Source organism: Rana temporaria, chromosome 9 (genome assembly GCF_905171775.1).
Source record: "Rana temporaria chromosome 9, aRanTem1.1, whole genome shotgun sequence".
NCBI classification, from domain to species: domain Eukaryota; kingdom Metazoa; phylum Chordata; class Amphibia; order Anura; family Ranidae; genus Rana; species Rana temporaria.
In genome coordinates, this window is record NC_053497.1 from 115,476,613 (window position 1) to 115,496,758 (window position 20,146).

At 42.5% G+C, this 20,146-nt stretch overlaps 1 protein-coding gene across 1 annotated transcript in view; it reads left to right on the plus strand.

The window, feature by feature from the left end:
* Window positions 1-20,146, plus strand: part of CACNA1B (calcium voltage-gated channel subunit alpha1 B) — a 417,311-nt gene that overhangs the window by 204,939 nt on the left and 192,226 nt on the right. The window contains exons 7-8 of the mRNA XM_040324212.1: window positions 16,143-16,258; window positions 18,436-18,492. Of these exons, the coding sequence (XP_040180146.1) occupies window positions 16,143-16,258; window positions 18,436-18,492 (173 nt within the window). The remainder of the gene's footprint in view (window positions 1-16,142; window positions 16,259-18,435; window positions 18,493-20,146) is intronic.

The following is a 20,146-nucleotide window of genomic DNA, read 5'->3' on the forward strand; positions in this document are numbered from 1 at the left end:
TCGTTGAACTCTAACAACGAGTCACTCTGTTGACTAAGAAAAACAGGACAGTCGACCAACGACATCTCAGTCTCATTAATAAGAAAAGCCTTATAAAAGAATGACATATACATCTTCATATAAATCTTATAAATATGGTTTTGAAAAGTCTCTACCACAGTTCCCCCTGAAGTTCATTCTTGAACTTATGTCCTCCTTCAATGATCCGGTACCCACCCACGACGGCCCAGACGCCCCGACCCTTCCCCCACCACCACTGCGGCCTTTTCCTTTCTTGAACTCGCCGTAACTCATCAAGGTAGACTTGAGACAGTCCTGGTGCCTTTGAGACTTCCGATCCGAACCCTGAGTGTCTGTACGGCAATGTTTCATCGCCCCTCTGCATTGGAGGAGTGGAATTCCAACATTGATGGCGGGATCCTTATATATTTAGTCCTGTATCTTGGAAAGATGGTGTTCTGATTGTCACCATTGGATCGGACCGCGAGGCAGCACTTTTCCAGCATGGTGAAGAAGGGTTTCGGAGTGTCTTATTCATGGCACGTTTGTCTTCTAAAAGAAAAATGACTTGGTTGTCGTTGTTTCTTCAGGTGGTGGTTGGGTGGGCCTCCAGACAGTCATGTATGAATACAAAAGGAGAAAGGAGAACGTCAGTGTACAGTTATTGGAGGAATGTCAGACAGGAGCCGTGGGGTGGCCTTTATAACTATAAAGCCGTAGATAGAATTACTTTAAGACATGAAAACCTGGATGTCCAGGGATACAATATGGCACTGGCGGGCAGGAATGCTCACGTGCCTTAAAAACAAAATATGACTGAAGTTCTAGTTACATTATCCTGAGAAGATGTATGATGGAAGCCAAAAAATAAAAACTTAGAGAGCATAAAATTAAAGGAGGAAAGGAAGAGAGGTGAGTAATGAAAAAGAATATGGAGAATAGAAAAAAAAACAAAAAATAAAAACTACAGATTTAATGCTGCTCCAACCAAGCTCTCCAGTTTAGATTCCACTTTCGATTGTTAAAGAGCATTGAATCGGTATTCAAAAAAAAAAACGTACTACCTAGTTGCCCTGTCAATTTTAGCTGACAGCGAGAGAAAAAAAATAATAAAAAAAAAAAAAAAGAACATTGTTCCGTTAAAAAAACGACTCCTCTCTCCTACTAGTAATTGGTGGTATTTTTGCTGGTCAGGTACACAGATAATAACGAGAGAGAGATGATTTAAATTTGTAGACTTTGGGTAAACCTGACCGCACGTTATTATTACAAATTGAAGAGGCTTATTCCTAGATCAACAGGAAAAAAATATAGTTCTAGGGTCCTCTTTTAAAAAAAAAAACAAGAACAAAACACAAAAAAAACAAAAAAAAAAAAAAATAAAAAAAAATAGACTCTTCTGCCCTATTGGTGTTCAACAGGTGAACATGATCATGGTCACTTAACAACGTACAAGTCGAATGCATTATTTATTTTTTCCTTCCAGGTCTATGCACTACTCCCCCCTTCAGGTGGACAAAGTTCAAAGCTTTTGGAACTTTTCTCACCTGAATGGAATGAGAGAGAAAAAAAAATAATAATAATGAAAAAAACTATAACCATAACATTTCAGGGAGAAAAATGAGAGAAAAAAATAAAAAAGAATAAAAAATAAAACTGACAAAAAAATAAATAAAAAAAATTAGAAAAATTGATTAAAAATTCCTAAAATGTTTTAATAAAACCGAGAGAGAATAACTTTTACAAAAATTCAAAAAATGTATAAAAATGAAAAGTAAAAAATTGTAATGGATAAAAAAAAAAAAAAAAAAATGAGAAGAAAGAAAAAAAATTACATGAACATGATAAAAATTTAAACTAGGAGTATTAAAAAAACGGTACGTTTGTACTGGTCTGGATTTGGACAGGCTTCTTCGGAAATATTTTTCTGAGTTAGTGGCTTTTCTGTTCCTTGAGAGAAGATACCTCGTTGAGGTGCACATTCTCATAGTTTTGGCGTTCATTCTCCTGATAGTAATGCACATCATTACTTGCATCAGGGAAAGCAATAAAGCTACACAGACTAGGACAACAGGGTGGAGCAAAATGTTTAGGAAAGCTGACGCGTTAGGACTATACCCAAATATACTTTCCCACCAGGAAATCTTAGCGTCTTCCTCTAAAGCGTGGGATACTTGGATCAACTTATTTTGATCATGGGTGAGTCGTATAGTGGCTTGTTTCTCAGCATCTCTCAGCACATTTAATATTTCATCCTGTTGTCCAAAATCTACCAGCCAAGCCTTTAACTCAGCCCCAAATCCCAGAGGAAGTTTCTGTAGATGTATGGGGGTGTCCGGTTTGATATCAAGCTTTTTCTCTGGGGTAACAGGGGTACGTCCTTGTGTCCTGGCTATATCTATTCCCAGGACCGGGGAAGATGTACAGTAGACTCCCTGAGGTAATGTACCCCGTTGAGTATCAATCATTTGAGGTTGTTCGGACTCATAAACCATCAGATCATGATGGACTCGGGGGTGTAACACGGTAGCCCGCTATCTGTCCGGTGAACTTCTGTTTCATTATCTCAGACAATGAGGCAGTAGCATCAATATGAGCATGTTGTAGATTTTCAAGAATATGATTCACATCTAGCTGCCCCTCAACCCCTTCCCCAACCTGCTGTGCCAACCTACCTAGCTTGTTTATGAGTACCTCTAAATCCCTTGAGACGGGCCTTTTTATTCACACCTTGCACAAACTGTTGGCACCATTTAAATCCTGTTGCCCGAAGTTTAACTACCTAACTTTTAATTCCTCCCCGAATCCCAACGGAAGTTTCAATAAGTGTAAAGGGGATGTCAGGTTTGCTATAAAACCTTTCTTCAGGGCAACTCGGGGTGTAACCCGGGGTTCCGTCTATATCCATCCCAAGGACAAGAGAATAGGTACAATAGACTCCCCAAGGTGGTGTACCCTGCTGAGTACAATTCAACCTAATTCTGACAACAGTGCATCACTAGACCAGCACCCATACCCCAGCATTCGGTATTGAGTACAACAGCACATATACCATCGAAACAATGACAAAACCCACAAAAACTCCATCCCTGTGACTTGATTTCAGTGACCATGCCCCACTACCACCAGGTAGGTCCAAGGAACACCCTAGTTCCATGACTAACACCCCATCGGTATCCTCTAGGACAAAGAAACAAAACCCGCCTATGTCCTAAATTATACCTAGGTGTTTCCTCCCCCGTAATGATCTTCCCATCCAGAACCCACAGTGAAATACCTTCCCAACATTCCTCCTTCACTACCGGGTATTGACCTGGAATGCAAAAGACATCGTGGTCACACTTCTGACAGGGGGAAATATCAACCTGCTCTCAGCTTCCGTGCCCTCTGATCACATGTGGGTCACTTAGCCCCAAATGCACCAAGATAGAATCCCCAGTCAGTAAGCTCATTGATGCCAACCTATCTACAGACCGAGTCTGCACTTCCGTATATGGGATCATACAGCACCTCATTTCTCACAATCCAAACCAGTACAGCCCATCCCGGCATTTGACTACCATTTTGGATTAGTGTACGCGACGAGTTTTGTCAAAGTCTTACTGAATGGTGATGCTAACTCCTCAGGCTACCGCCCATCATACAGAGATTTGGACACTCAGCATGATCCTGGTCAATAACTCCGCCTGCCCCTGCATGTACGCCAGAGCCAATGACATATTTTTGTTCTATACCCTTTCATACTCTCTTCCAACCTCTTAACATGGTCGATAAAATCGTGAGCCATATTGAACTGGGTTTTCATGTAACTTTGTTGCATGTTGTCACAATTGTCACCAATCTCTCTGAGCAACAAAGCCGTGCTTATTGTCTGAAGCCGTGGCTGCGGGTCTGTTCCTCAGGAGACCGTTGTCCACTCTATTACTAACACCCATCCCAGCTCCTATTCCCCCTATATAGTGCTGAATACCCTCCTCCTCTGTTGGGTTACTCCCCAGAAAGAAGCGTCCTGCGTGAACCTTATGCTGTGTCTGCACATCTCTGGGAGAAAGCCACTGGTCACTTAACAATCACTTGATTCAGCGTATACTCAGCACATACAGGGTAATAGTCTTATCAACCACTCTGTACCCTGTTAGCCCGCGTGTATTCCCTTTATTTGACAGGGCATGTTCCTGTATGTAGTTACTGGCATTACTTGTGCAGGGATTCAACCTCTCAGGTGAGACCTTAACTAGGTGTACCTCTCCCATGTCCAGTAACTGAAAGCTTCTTTATAGGACTGATAAGCATGAGACACCGCCTCTACGAGGAAGTTTTCACCCCATTGATGTATCACCTGGCACCCTCTAGTTTGGCCAACAGACACCCTATTAGGCATAGATGCCAGTCTCCTGGGTACCTGCACCACATACATTTATGTCATACTAGTCACCCATTCCAATATTTCTTTCAATTCCTGTCTAGACTCACGACCCTCAGAACAGGAATGGACTCCAGGGTATAACCCAGTAGAGTCAGATAGGATAGTACCCAAATTGACCGTGATATATGCACAAAGTTCCGTCCATGCCCAAAGTTCCTTCCCTGCCCTTAGGGATGAGAATAGAATGAGTTAGATTTTTCTAACCCTTCCCTGATATGTAGCCCAGGGCCTCTCAATGTGTTCTTGATTATCTCCAGCTCTATAGTGATTACGGTATCCAATTACCCACCTCCCGCTCCAAAGACAGGCGCCATTGAGCCTCTTTTAAGTATGGGAAATAGTCTGGATACCCGGATTGAAAACCACCTGCCACCAGGTACACCCGATCCCTCATAGAGGCTGCACACCTTCTCCCTCCTCTATCAATTCAGTAATTAGACTATGTTATCCTTCACCCCTACAAAACAAACTGCCTTCACCATTCAGATAGGACTCCCATGAAAGACAGGAGTCTAGTGCCACCCTGGGGCACTGATATTCTTGGCATGCAAGTCACAGACCACCAGTTAAGGTACCCAAGTAATCTAGGACAGGAAGGACACCTATGGATATTAACTGAGGAGAATACTGCATGCCCACATATATATCGGAAGTGAGGGCCTCTGGAACAGCCAAGAGCTGATATCACCTCATACAATCTTCTTGCACACCTTTTCTCCAGACTCAACCCAAAAACTATACAATACGAGGCCATACCTATGCACTTTCAACTCGTATGCCACCAGGCAGGCCCTCGTACTACATGTCTGCCGGTAACTCTAAAAGAAATTGGAAAACAAGAATTGCATAATGTGTATCCAGCTCAAGGCAACGGGTGCTGACCAATAGACTAAGAAAATTCCCTTGTAGCACTGAGGCAATGCAACCTTGTACAGCCAGGCTTAACAGCGGGGGGGGGGGGAGTTTAAGAAGTCCTAAAAACACAAGTCTGGCCAAAGTAACATCAGGATTTTACCTATTGGATCTATGGAACTACACGTGTCAGCATGGCTGATCTTGGGTAAATAAGAAAACCATATGCCACGGATCTATGGCCGATCCATTTCAACCGCTGGAGAATACCCCAAAACCCTTGTAACACTAAGTGTGGTACCCCTGAATGCTACTTAGCCTAATATATGTGTTAGAGTGCCAATTATCCCTTGCAGTCTTACTCAATTTTTCATAAAAAACTAATACACGGACCTCAGTTAGTTGGTTCTGCTATTCAGTGGATCAGCACATGTAACCCCCACTAGGTGGTCCAAAAACATAGCCAAATGGACTGACCACTAGACGTTCCAACTAGATAATGGTCATGAAAACCTAAACCTTGTGAAACCCGACCGACTAACCAACCTAAAGATTTCCTCTTATTCTGAAATCCTGAAAAACACAGTTATCGATTCTGAGGGATAAAACACAAAATAAAAGTTTAGTAATAAACATTCAATTTTTTCTTAACCTGGAAACAAAAAACAATGGTTATATATCTGTAACAAGACATTATCATATAAAACACAAATATACATTACATTATATTACATAAACCGTGCACTTTCTTTTAAAATACCAAAAATTGTTGAGCTCAACGTTTCATTAATATGTATTACTATAATACATATTAATGCCATATGGATTTTTGTTCTATGGTATACCAATAATTCCCCCCTAAAAATGTATTCACCATGGTTAAAAATGAGCAGTTTTAAAACAAACACATTTTTTATAAGTTTCCCTTTTGTCTTGCAAGACAATCCTACTTACCTATTCTGAGTACATTGGAAAACTTCAAAAAGAAACTTCTATGGAAACAAAGATTACCGTTAATACAAAAAAAAATACACACACATATATATATATATATATATATATATATATATATACATACACATAAGGCATCTTACTTTCGCTTTACCATTCACTCGGCTCACTCAATTTGCATGACAATACAGCTGTTTCACACACCCTCACAAAATAGAAGGGGGGGTCATTCGGGCTGTCAGCGCTGAGTCAGCAGCTGAGAACACACGTCACACACTCTCACAATCCATTTATCTAGGTCAAATATGACCTCAAGACCTTACATGTTCTATATCCTACTTACCCATAAACTCTGTTCATCATCACTTCTCTGGGGATGTGGATTCCCTATTAAAAATACTCACCTCATCAGTTCTGATATCCTACCATCCCTGCCCTCCAAGCATCTTTTTTCATTTGTTCGTATCATCTTCCCGTGGTGACTGCACCACAGGGCTTCCCAAGCGCTTGGCTTGAAAGTACCCTTTTTCGAATATTGCTTTCCTGTCCACTGATCCCAATCTTTTATATATTTCACAACCCAAGGTCCATATTCATCTATCATTTCTTCCTTCGGAGTCACGTGGTAAGGCTCCCCCCGGTTCGACATCCGTTTTGAAGCGATTTGATTTCCCATCCTTTTTGCGGACGAAGGACCTTGAGCTGATCCCGCAAACCCTTAAAGGTCGCTTTTTCCCAAAGTTAGCTACGCTTTGACCCCTGATTGAGTGGACCGGTACTGCCCCTCTGCTGATCTTTTTTCACTACTTGTCAGAACAATGACTGACTATAGTCCTTCAAAAAATTAGCCCGGGGATTTTCCCAACTAAATTAGTTGTCCTCCCGTGAACTTTTCTGCAACATTCTAAAAGAAATGCTTACTTATTAGATCGTTATGATTGCTTGCAGTGCAAGAGGCACCTAATTGCACTAATTTAACTGACGCTTACCTAATAATGATTTTTAGCAGTTACAATATAGTCAGTGTTTACAGATCTTATTACACCGCTTACCATCCCCAGTTATTTGATTAAACAGAGGAATAGATTCACATACATCCAGATAATTCAGTGTGATTTTAGTCTCCGTTTCCACTGATGTGATTTGCCATGCGACTTTGGACCCAAAGTCGCATTACAACTCGCAGCCCATTGATTTCAATAGCACCCATTCCACTCTATGTGGCTCAAGGCTGCAGCGACCGATAAAGGTACCTGCACCATTTTGATGCGACTTCTGGATCAAAAAAAAACGCATTCAAAGCCACATCACAGTCGCACTAAAGCTGCATTTCCAAATCGCACCTTGAATCAGGCCACATTGGAGTTGCACCAGTGGAAACGCAGCCCAAAATCATAGGTGCTGACAACAACTGAAAATTAACATTTGTGAGATGGATAGGGAAGCTTTGCTCAACAAGAAAAAGCTTCATTAAGCACCTACTATGGATCTGGCCTTTATCACAGTATACAGCAACCAATACCAACAATTGGAAAAGATCTTCAAAAAGTATTGGCCCATTTTCAGAGAGCACAGAACTTTAGTAGCGGTATTGCCATCACGACCCAGACTCACCCACCGCAGAGCACCAACACCACTAACACACCCCGTCCACAATGCACTCGATCCCCCCAGGGAAGCGAACACCTGTCCAGAACCTGAAGGACTCCACGGATGCCAGAGATGTCCACCGTGCAAAACAAATAAACCCCAGCCTCTGAGAAAAAAACAACATTCAAGGCCCCTGTACATAATAGAGAGGTTTAATAACCACTACACCCACACCTTATTGAATATTAATCATTATAGCGGCGCCATCGCCCCACTGTTTATTTACCAAAGCATAGGTGTGTTTCACTCACAAAGATTGGCCTAATCTCATTCAAAGGGTCAACTGCATAGACGCACACAGGCCCAGATTCACAGTCAGCGGGGTAAATTTGTGCGGGTGTAACGTATCCGCTCTACGCTACGCCTCTGCAACCCAGACGGGCAAGCGCTGTATTCTCAAAGCACTAGCTCTGTAAGTTGCGGCGGCGTAGCGCAAATCAGCCGGCGCAAGCCCGCCTAATTCAAATTTGGATCAGGGGGCGTGTTTTTTTTTAAATCTACTGTGACTCGACGTGATAGACGTTTTTGCCGAACGGCGCATGCGCCGTCCGTGGAATTTCCCAGTGTACATTGCTCCAAAGTATGCTGCAAGGACGTCATTGATTTTGACGTGAACGTAGATGACGTCCAGCCCCATTCACGGATGACTTACGCAAACTACGTAACTTTTTCAAATTTCGACGCGGGAACGACAGCCATACTTATGCTTCATATACCAGGGGCAACTATACACCGGGAACAGCCTAACGTAACTTTACTGCGTCGGCCGGGCGTACTTTCGGGAATTCGCGTATCTAGCTAATTTGCATACTCAACGCGGAATTCGACGGAAGCGCCACCTAGTGGTCAGGAAAAAAAATAAAAATAATAATATGCAGTTACGATCCGACGGTGTAAGAGACCTGCGCCTGTCGGATCTTATGGATATCTATGCGTGAGCGATTCTAAGAATCAGGCGTATAGATACGACGGCTCGGATTAGGACCCACGGCTGCGCACCTGGCGTTGCGCCGTTTTAAGTCCTTTCTGAACCTGGGCCACTGTCTCCAAGATTCCAAACAGAAATCCCTGCTACAATTTCATTCTATATATATATCTACATTATTCAAAATCAGTCTCATAAACACATTCGCATAGACAAAAAGAAAAGGTTAAGTTCTGAAGAGTAAGTTTGTTAGGTATTCAGACAGGTTAAAACAAAATAGACCTAAACCAGTTCTGTCTACCATACAATAAATCATATCTATCCAAACTTTAAACCCTCCTCACACAGGGCACCATCTTGTCATAGAAAAATTAATAACTCACGTACATAATTAATAATCAGCGATTCATAAAAATATTAATATCGCACGTAACTAATTAAAGTAAACTATGAAAACCTTTTTGTCTATATAAAAATTAAAGCAAAGAATATCGCTGCGGAAAAGGGAAAAGTATTACATTTATTGATACATAGAAGAAACTTGTATTACTCTAATATTTACAACTATAACATCACACAATTATACAAACAATAAGATGGCTAGATCAGTATCTCAAGACAATTCATAGGAGAAGAAAAGTTACAGAGAATAAGTTAAGGGAGAGAGAGACAGAGAGACAGAGAGACAGAGAGAGAGAGAGAGAGAGAGAGAGAGAGAGAGAGAGAGAGAGAGAGAGACAGAGAGACAGAGAGACAGAGAGAGAGAGAGAGAGAGAGAGAGAGAGGGAGAGAGAGAGAGAGAGAGAGAGAGAGAGAAAAAGAGAAAATATATTTTTGCAGAGTACTTCACCAAATTTTCCCAATCAGCTCATGATCCAGTCTGTCTCTTAGTCAAGCTAGCACTGTTTTTTATACCCTCTAAGAATTAAGAAAAAAGCCCTCTACTATGATTGGTTGTCCTTTTCAGGATGGCAATTAAGGACCCCCGACCCACCCAGTATCATGTCCCATTGTGGCCTGTAATTAGACAAAGGATAAAAGGAATCTCTTTTAATATACACACCCACACCTGGTATTATTATCTGATTAACACAGTCTTAAATTTGGTCCTCAAACAGGAGATGACAGGAAATTCTTGTACTTCAATGAGAGGACACTTCTTATCAGATCCCCATCCCTTTGAGATAACCTCCCTATGCTAATATAGGTTTATAGTCCTTTTGTTCGTTGAACTCTAACAACGAGTCACTCTGTTGACTAAGAAAAACAGGACAGTCGACCAACGACATCTCAGTCTCATTAATAAGAAAAGCCTTATAAAAGAATGACATATACATCTTCATATAAATCTTATAAATATGGTTTTGAAAAGTCTCTACCACAAGCCAGAGACAGCAATGGAGCCGTGACATAGAACCAGATAAGTGTTCAGGGATGGGGGAAGGTAGACAGGTAGTGGGGCATTTTTTTACCTTAATGCAGACAATGCATAAATGTAAAAAAATAAATTGGCTTTAGTACTACTTCACTTATGCCACGTACATACGATCGGAATTTCCGACATGAAAACCGTAGATTTTTTTCCGTCGGAATGTTGGCTCAAACGTGTGTTGCATACACACAGTCACACAAATGTTGTCGGAAATTACGAACGTCAAGAATGCGGTGACGTACAACACTACGACGAGCCAAGAAAAATTAAGTTCAATGATTCCAAGCATGCGTAGGATTTTTGCGCGTCGGAATTGCATACAGACGATTTGAATTTCCGACAAGAACTTTTCCCGTCGGAAAATTTGAGAACCAGCTCTTAAATTTTTGCTGTCGTAAATTCTGACAGCAAATGTCTGATGGAGCCTACACACGGTCGGAATTTCCAACCAAAAGCTCACATCAAACTTTTCTTGTCGGAAATTCCGATCGTGTGTACGCGGCATTAGAGTTAGAACTTCGAGCAATGTTTTTATTGTTAGCCCTGTCTTCCTTTCCTACCAACAACCTCACCTTGTTTCTTGTAGGCGTGTCACTGAAAAATCTCCCCCAATGAGGTCACTGTGAGGCCTCGTACACACGGCCGAGGAACTCGACGTGCCAAACACGTCGAGTTCCTCGTCGAGTTCAGCCCTGAAGCCGCCGAGGAGCTCGGCGGGCCGAGAGCTCCCATAGAACAACGAGAAAATAGAGAACATGTTCTCTATTTTCTCGACGAGTTCCTCGGCGGCTCCAACGGGCCGAAAGTGTACAGACGACAGAGTTTCTCGGCAGAATCCGGCTCTGACCGAGTTTCTCGCCGAATTCTGCCGAGAAACTCTGTCGTGTGTACGAGGCCTCAGAAGTAAAACAGGTTGACCTGTTCAGTCAGTCTTGTAGTTCAGAGTTGGTTGGTAGCATGTGAAACACCTAAAAGCTGCGTATAGTCAACAATCTTGTTAGGCACAGGAGCCCATCATTCCAGTTACAGGCGATTATGAGAACTTCCATTATGGTTTAGCAGTTTTATCCTCCCACAGTATAGATATGGGACTCCACAGTAACATAGTTTCCAGTAACATTGAATTTTGGGAAAAGATTCACATAGGGTTGGCCATGGCCAAAATACAGTATAACCCATTTAAACTTCAAAATAAAAAAGAATTCCAATTTAGAACTCTGGTCTTAGTCCAAGCCAGGTGGCAACAATTCAAAACTTTATTGCAGGATCTTGTTTGCTTCTGTACATATTGATAGTACACTGGATAAAAGTAAGAACATTGCCAGAGAGCCTGCCTAATACAGTCACTTCAAAGTTGCAACATTGCAATAAGACAGTAAAACAAAACAATCTATGATAGGGTAGTTACCGAATTTTCTAAACAAAGGGGCATTTTACTGTCCTTCAAACTTCAGGTCCTGGATTGTGGCCAGCGGGAGTGGAAGTTTTTGTGGCATCAGATAGACCAAACATTACCACAGTTGGCATTAGAGGAAGGAATTGTATCCCATCATTGGTATTATTGGGAGGAATAGTGCCCCATTGTTGGTGTCAGTTGGAGAAATGGTGCCCCATTGTTGTCACTTGGCAGAACAGTGTCTCAAATCAATGGGAGTAATAGTGCCCCAAAGGCCAGAAATGTATTTTTTGTCACTTAGGCCTGATTCACACTGATGCGGTTTCGGAATTCACAGCGAATTCTGTACAGTTTCCCCACTGCATTTAAAATTGCACCACGTTCATGCAAACTGCTGTGGGTGTGTTAATGTTTGCAAAACGCAGTGTGATTTCCAGAATCAGATCGCATGGGTGTGCACTGCTGCAGAAGTGCATGCAATCTCATAGGAATGCGGTCTGATTCCTGTCCAAATCGCATACGGTTCCCACACCACATACAGTGTTTACCGGGAAGTCGTCGATGGAAATGGAAAGGTCAGTTATTAACATCCAACTATAAAATGAATGAAACAATTGCATAATTGCATGCTATATAATTTTTTTTAGAAGCTGAACTAAAAATGTAATTACCAAGCTTGACTGAGCCCTACAAAACAAGTGTGGTTCTGTTATTTATTTTTTTTGACTAAAGATTTTCCAGTGTCCAGACAAACTTTTAGGAACCGACGTTTAATCTTTCTTAAAGATTCAGGAGAAAACAGTTGATTGATTAGAAGTAAAGAGGGGTACCATTTGGCAGGGCCGATCCTAGGGTCACAGGCGCCTGGGTGCAGAAATATTTCTGGTGCCCCCACATGGGCATCGTCATGTTACTAACTCCTCCCCTTCACAAATGTTTCTATGGCAACGACTCAACCACAGAGATGCTCCCCCACAAAGTCTTCATTAACCTCGGATCCTTACGTGATCTCTTAATAATAAACAAAATACACAGGACACAGAGAGGGCTTCTGTTAGAGAGTCTGTCAGATGTTTGGCGCCCCCACCTCTGCAGGCGCCTGGGTGCAATGCACCCTGTGCACCCTGCCTAGGATCGACCCTGCCGTTCGGTGCTCAATGGAAGGACCAGCAGGCTTCATATCTGGCTGCAAGATTCTCCTGTTTGTGGCAGATTTTCAGTGAACCCGTAGCGGATTATCTGGGGTAATTTATTGCAATTATTCCGCTATGTGATCACACACGGCCCAAAGGGATGTAGCAGATTCAAGAATGCATTGTAGGGTGCTTCTGATTATTTATATCACATTGCTGCAACCAATTGTTCAATTATCTCCAAAGAAAAGGAAGAGCGGCATCCATTGCACGTTCTTTGCACACGCCCATTGGAGAAAAAGTTTAGTGCTGGGTCCTGACGCTGCAAATCTCTTGTCAGTTCTTCGTCAGACACCCGACAGTCTAAAGCTGGCATTTAGATGATGTTACTCTGTTTTCTACCACTCCTCTGGGAACACAAACATCCTCTCTAAGGAGGACGAGGGAGAATCGCCTTTGTTTGTCGCCATTGTTGTCGTGCACCCCCCCACCAGTAAGTCTTGTTTGCTGGCGACTCTTGGAGTGACCTATCACTGAGCCCCACAGGGGGTAGACATCATAGCACAGGATCACACCGCTAGGCTGAGCTGCGACTCTAAATTATTCATCATAGAGAGCAGAGGATGACACGCGTCCAACGGTCTCTGTTCCGCTTTCATCTTTGTCTCCCTGCACAGCTTCTCCCGTTATTTCCTTCTCTATTTTAGTCCTCTTTCATTTCCTCTAAGGCTTGCAATTATTTTTTATCAGTCCATTAAAATCAATCTTTCTTCTTACTGACCTCGCCAGCTCACATAAAAAGCCTGGACCATGGGTGTAACGAGACGCGACCTGGCCCCACAGAGATCCTTTTTAGGGCTCTTGGATCTCCAATTTTCATCTTAAAAGGAATCTTCAGTTTTTTTTAAGTTTATTACTTTTATATGGGAATGGGATCAACTGACAAGGGCACTGTGGTATATATCAAACATTTCAGGTTTTTGTAACCTTTACCTAAAAGGAGCTTTTTAATGAGTATTTTATATTTTTCAGACTTGTCACTGAGTACTTTTTATGATTGCCTTTTATTTTTTGTGGATTAGTCCTCTATTGGCCATCTGTAGATTAGGCAATCAGTTGACATCCTTGCTGAACCATCTTCTAGACAGTTTGTTGTTCCTTATCAGCCCTTGCACACTGCTAGATTTGCACTGTGGAGAAGAACCGTAAAGTACAATCACTATGCGGCACTAATAAAGTTACCCATAGCTGTGAGATAACAGCTACACCTAAGATAGTCTGGCTATGTCCAAAATGTGGTTGTCTGCATGTGTATTTAATCACAGATTATATATTGATTTCAATATTATATATAGAAACAAGGGGCCGGATTCAAGAAGCAATTGCGCCTGTGTAACCATAGGTTACACAGCGCAATTGCTTACTTGCCCCGGCGTAACAAGGGCTCCTGATTCAGGAACCTCGTTACGCCGACTGCAGCCTAAGATCTGCGCGGCATAAGGCTCTTATGCCCGCATATCTTAGGCTGCATTCTTGCGGTGGACGCTAGGTGGCGTTCACGTTGTGCTCAGTGTATAGTATGCAAATTGCATACTAACACCGATTCACAACGTTGCGCGAGCCCTGTGTACGCAATTTACATCATTTACGTACGGCGGTTTTTCGCGCAAGGCTGCCCCTGCTATTAGCAGGGGCAGCCCATGTTACGTATACCCGTCGTTCCCTCGTCGCAAAATTTGAATTTTACGTTGTTTGTGCAAGTGAATCGTGAATGGCGCTGGACGCCATTCACATTCACTTTGAAGCAAATGACGTCCTTGCGACGTCATTTGCCGCAATGCACGTCGGGAAAGTTTCCCGACGGAGCATGCGCTCTACGATCGGCGCGGGAACGCGTCTAATTTAAATGATTCTCGCCCCCTACGGGATCATTTAAATTGCGTGCTCTAGCGCCGGGCATTTTGCCGGCGTGCCCGCGCAATTCACGGAGCTTCTGCTCCGTGAATCAAGGGCAGCGGAGCAAATTTGCAGGGGCGCAGGGCAAAAACGTTGCCCTGCGCCTCCGTAAATAATGCGCAAATCTCTTTGAATCCGGCACAAGGATTTGAAATACATATTGAAAGATTATTTATATTAAAGGGCATGTCCACCCAAAAGTGATATTTTAGGTATAGTTGGCGCATGGAAGGAATGAGATGTTTTTTTTTGTATGCCTTTATTACAACATCAGCAAGAACTTCCTGACCAGTCTTAGGGGGCCCTGATGTAATTTGTCTGTAACAAAAATGTTTTACCTACAAAAGATTCTACAGCGTGCTTCTGGTTAATTTCCTTCACTTGTGAACTATGTTTGTGGCATGCTTTAGCGCCTAATTAAACCTATGTTGAGGGCATGTGGCCAGGTTCGGGGGGGGTGCTCGCTCCCCCCCCTTTTCCGGCCATGCACAGATAAGGGTCTGGTATGGACACTTTGGATCCCCATGCCGTTTTTTCACAGTTCTTTACATTCAGCTATCAGTGAGGAACCCTGCTGACAGCTGACGAGTCATCCGTTGTTAAGGATGCTGCGGCCGTCTTCCCGGCCCGCTCCTTAACAACCAGCTAATGTTAAAGGAGCCACTGGCTGCTTGCTACAAAAATTCACATCTGAACCACATCTAAATCGCAGCCGAACAGCTGCTTTGGAAATTCACTGTGAAAACTGAGAGGAAATTCGCACCAGTGTGAACCTAGCCTTAGGCCCCTTTCACACTGCTGCGACAAGAAAAAAAAAGCGTGATTTTGCTGCGATTTCAAGGAATGCCTGTGTAAACTTGTGGTCTATGGACCTCAACTTGCATCAAAGTCGGACCAAAGTAGTACAGGGACTACTTTGAAGTCGGTGCGACTTGAACTCCCACAGATAGGAATGGTTAGCATTGGGAATAATGGATTATGACTTGTCATGCAACTCTGATGTGCAAAGTTGCAGGAAAAGTTACACAAGTGTGAAAGGGGCCTTGAGGAACATCAAATAAAAAACTCCTATAATACCTGCACAAAAATGTCAACAAAATCTCTTTAATGCCCTATTCAGCTATCAGACTTTAAAACTTGTAATGTGGTATTTTCATAACATTTTCACAACTTTTAGCAAAAAAAAAAAAACTACCCTAAACTAGCAACCTACTACCTCAAAAAAATAAATACATCTCATTAATAGAGTCCCCGTGAAACAGGAGAAGCTCTCCTACATCCACTGGAAATATCAGTTTTGCATTGATTGACTGATCAAAGTACAAGTATTTCAGTTTTCGTACACAATATTTTTCTTTTAAATGAGATTATAAATCGCTTTTTTATATTCACTCTCAGAAAATGTGTGCCTTGCTTTGTAGGGAGTTTGCAAAAGAACGTGAGAGGGTGGAGAACCGGCGGGCATTCCTCAAACTCAGGCGCCAGCAGCAAATAGAACGTGAGCTTAATGGCTATCTTGAGTGGATCTTCAAGGCAGGTAAGCCAATTGTATCTCAGCCTTGTATACTCAAAGACAACAGATTTTCTTCCCAACTTCAGAGTTCAAGGGGTAATTCTTTTTTATAAATATATTCTATATTGTGGTGCCTGGCAGGAGATGGCTTGGCTGCAAAGCAAAATAGCTCCTAGATCAACCCTTCTCAACATTTTTAAGCCAGAGGAACCCTTGATCTAACTTTCCAGTCTCAGGGGACCCCTGCTAAAAATACTATATTTACAACTCATGATACATTAGTGTGGTGGTCGGTGGGAAGAATGCTCCTTACACTTGTAGTCATTGGGAAGAATTTCTCCCTTATAGATATTTAAAAAGATCAATGGTGTCAGCATAGGTGTGCGCAGCCTATTGCATTAGGGTGTGCACCCCAAAGCTCAAACACACACTACCGATCGCTCACCATGTTCATTCAGAAAGGGAAGAGGCTGATAAATACATATTTACCAGCCCCTTCCCTCACTCATCCTAAAACATCCCCGAAGCAACAGTCGAGAGGAGAAGAGGAATGCCGGTAGTGCTGCAGAGGGAAGGAGCAGTAGGGGGAATCTGTGCTGCACAGGGTGATTAGAGTGTGCCTGGGCACACCCGGCACACCCTGTGCGCACACCTATGGGTGTCAGGGTAAACTTATCTGAGAGGCAGAAATTTCTCATTGCTCAAGGAACCCCTAGCAACCTCTGGAGGAAACCTAGAGTTCCATGGAACCCTGGTTGAGAAACCCTGTCCTAGATGGTGACCTGGTGGTTTTCACTGTGCCATTGCAGCACCAGGGTCATGTGTTCTGTTTCCAGTGTTCCTATGTGGGTGTGTTTTCTCCCACAGTCTAAAAATATACTTTAGGGTCAAAAGGCATCTGAGCAAATGAACCCTACGAGGTAACATTAGATTGCAAGCTCTTCTGGGGCAGAGGGCAATGTGAATGGTTCAGTGTTCTTAGTACAGCACTGCAGAATATGTGAGAGCTACTATTAATGAATATGTGTAAAAAAAAATAATTAGTGTGTGATTGATTAGAGGGGCATTGGAGTGTAAGCTCCTCTGGAGCAGAGACTGATGTGAGTAGTTGGATGTTGTCTCTTCAGCACCGTTGAAAATGACAAAAAGTATAGGGGCATTAGAGTGTAAGCTGCTTTGGTGCAGACACTGATATAGCTTCTTTAGTGTTCTCTGTACAGCACTACGCAATATGTCAAAGCTTTATAAATGACTAATAAGAATTTGTGTGACTATGGTGTAGGCAGCATTATAGTGAAATTGTGAATGTCCGTGTTCTTTGTACAGCACTGCAGAATATGTCAGAGTTATATAAATGTATAAAAATAATAATCAAAGTCTGTGACTTTGTTGGGGACATTAGATTGTAAGCTCTTCTGGTTCAGTCTTTGTACAGCACTGCAGAATATGTCATGAATTCTTTCATAACCTCTTCCTTTTAGCCATTTTATCAGCCCTGGCATGTAGCTCTGAGGCTACGGCTGCTGAGTGTAGTCACCTGGCTGGCTTTTATTGACCTCAGAATCCTGTGTGGTTTCAATGGCCGGTATTGGAATCCAATGGGATGCAGAAGGTGGGCTGTGATACCCTAAAAAAGTCAGCCAGTGGTTCTGAGTTCTAGAATCCCTGAAGCTGTTGGGCAATACGTGGAAAATGGATACTTGGTGGGGAATTCAGAACAGAGTAATTCTTTCCATCAGTACTGGAGTGTAGAGGTTTCTTACATTTATTGGCAAATGGAAAAAATTCCTTTCCATAGATCCAGTAAATACATACAATACTTTTAGGCTTCATTTCCATGGACGTTTTTACAGCCACTTTTCTGAGCGTTTTTTTCAGCTTAAAAACGGCTCTCCATGTTAGTCTATGGCCTCATGCCCACCGTGACGTTTTTGAGCTGTAGATGGCTGAGCCGTTTTTAAGCTGCAAAAAAAACCCAGGACCAGTGCGTTCTGAAGCTCCAGCGTTAGAGCTGTAAAAACGCCAGACGTTAAAAGACGCTAAAATGCGCAAAAACGCTCAAAAACGCTACCGTTGCGTTTTTGAGCTCCAGCTCAAAAAAAAAAAAAAATTTTTTTTAAAAAGCTGTAAAAACGTCCATGGAAATGAAGCCTTAACATCACTTCTCGCCCTTATTCTCTCTGCTTTATTTTTCTCCGCAGAGGAAGTCATGCTTGCAGAAGAAGATAAAAATGCTGAGGAGAAATCCCCCTTAGATGGTAAGATGGCATTACAATAAATCACAATATCCTATTTCAATTAAAAGCATCTGTAAATGTCAAGTTTGAGAAAAAAAAATGAAATTCATTTTTTTCATCCAAGGAGGATAATAGCACTCTGGCCAAAACAATTTTTTTGCTACATATGGATATGGAGAAGGATTCAAATTTTCATTAGAATTTTATTGCTGTCTGTGTCCTCATTGGAGAGATTTTTTTCTCACTTCCTGTTGTGTCACAATGGGCAAAAGTGAGGGGAAATCTTTCCATCAGGGAGAGACCGCAAAAAAAACAATAGCCTCCCTCTCTTTATACACTCTTCACTATACTGTAAATACTGATTACAACAATTTAAAATGCTTAAAAACAACTTTTTTTTTTTTGATAAAAAAAAAAAAAAAATCTAAAGTCAATATGCCTTTCATTGCACCTGTTTTACAGAATTACTTCAGTAAAAATATTGCATTTTGGTCATTGTATGTGGTTTTTGCCTGTAATAATAACATTCAGTAAACAGTAAGTGTATTAAAACAGATCCATGCTCAGACAAAAAGGTTAAATAAGAAAAAATATATATATATAAAAGCAGCAGACTAGAGGGACTACTCAAAACGCTCAATTTCTGTTGAGCATGGACAGCCACACACTAATCAAAATTTCAAATTTCAGTCAGTGTATGGCCAACTGAAGACTTCCCTGTCCATTACAGGGGGCATTTATCCAGTGCTGTATTATGGCCTAGGCCGACAAGGCCCAGGCCTAGGGCGGCACTTTGCAGGGGTGGCAAAAAAGCTGTCCCTCTGTCCTCATCCCACCCTGTCCCCCTGTCCTCATCCCACCCTGTCCCCCTGTCCTCATCCCACCCTGTTCCCCTGTCCTCATCCCACCCTGTTCCCCTGTCCTCATCCCACCCTGTCCCCCTGACCTCATCCCACCCTATCCCCCTGTCCTCATCCCACTGCGTCCCTCTGTCCTCATCCCATGAAAATGACATGACAATGTCTTAAAAAGGAAGGGGTGTAGTCTTGACAGGAAGGGGTGCGTCATATATAAAGTAGGGGATGCGCGAGTTTCGTCAGGCCTAGGGCAGCACAAAACCTAAATACACCCCTGCATTTATCACTGCAGAACAGGCAGCATAGTAACCCTGTAAAAGTACAACTGATGTCTCCTGTAAACAAGTCCTAAATCCACTTACTATGTAATGCACAAGCCTCAAAAAATTAAGGGAAACTTTCTTTACCTTCTGTGACTAAGCCAAATTGTCCATCGTTTGCATCTCCCACCCTCCGCCTCACAGACACTGCAGCTCACAATGGGAGGGTTACACCGATAGCAGCAGTGGGAGGCCAAGGTGTGGCCAATGTGCTGAGTGACACGCTGCAATGACAACGCTAATAGCCACACACCCTGCATTATCTCTTCTCACTGTAGTGCAAGTAGGCACAACCTACATGAGAGTAACAACTCTGCTTTGAATTCAGGAGCAGTGCAGCATCCTTGCCACGGCGTCGCAGGAAGCTGCATTAGGTGGACTTCACCGGCAGGAACAACAGGTATTTATGGGACTCTGCAGGGGGACTAAGAGAAAACTGTGAGTGCAGATACCCTTATAAATAAGTGCTACAGTACAAGGCCATAGTTCTGTAGAAAA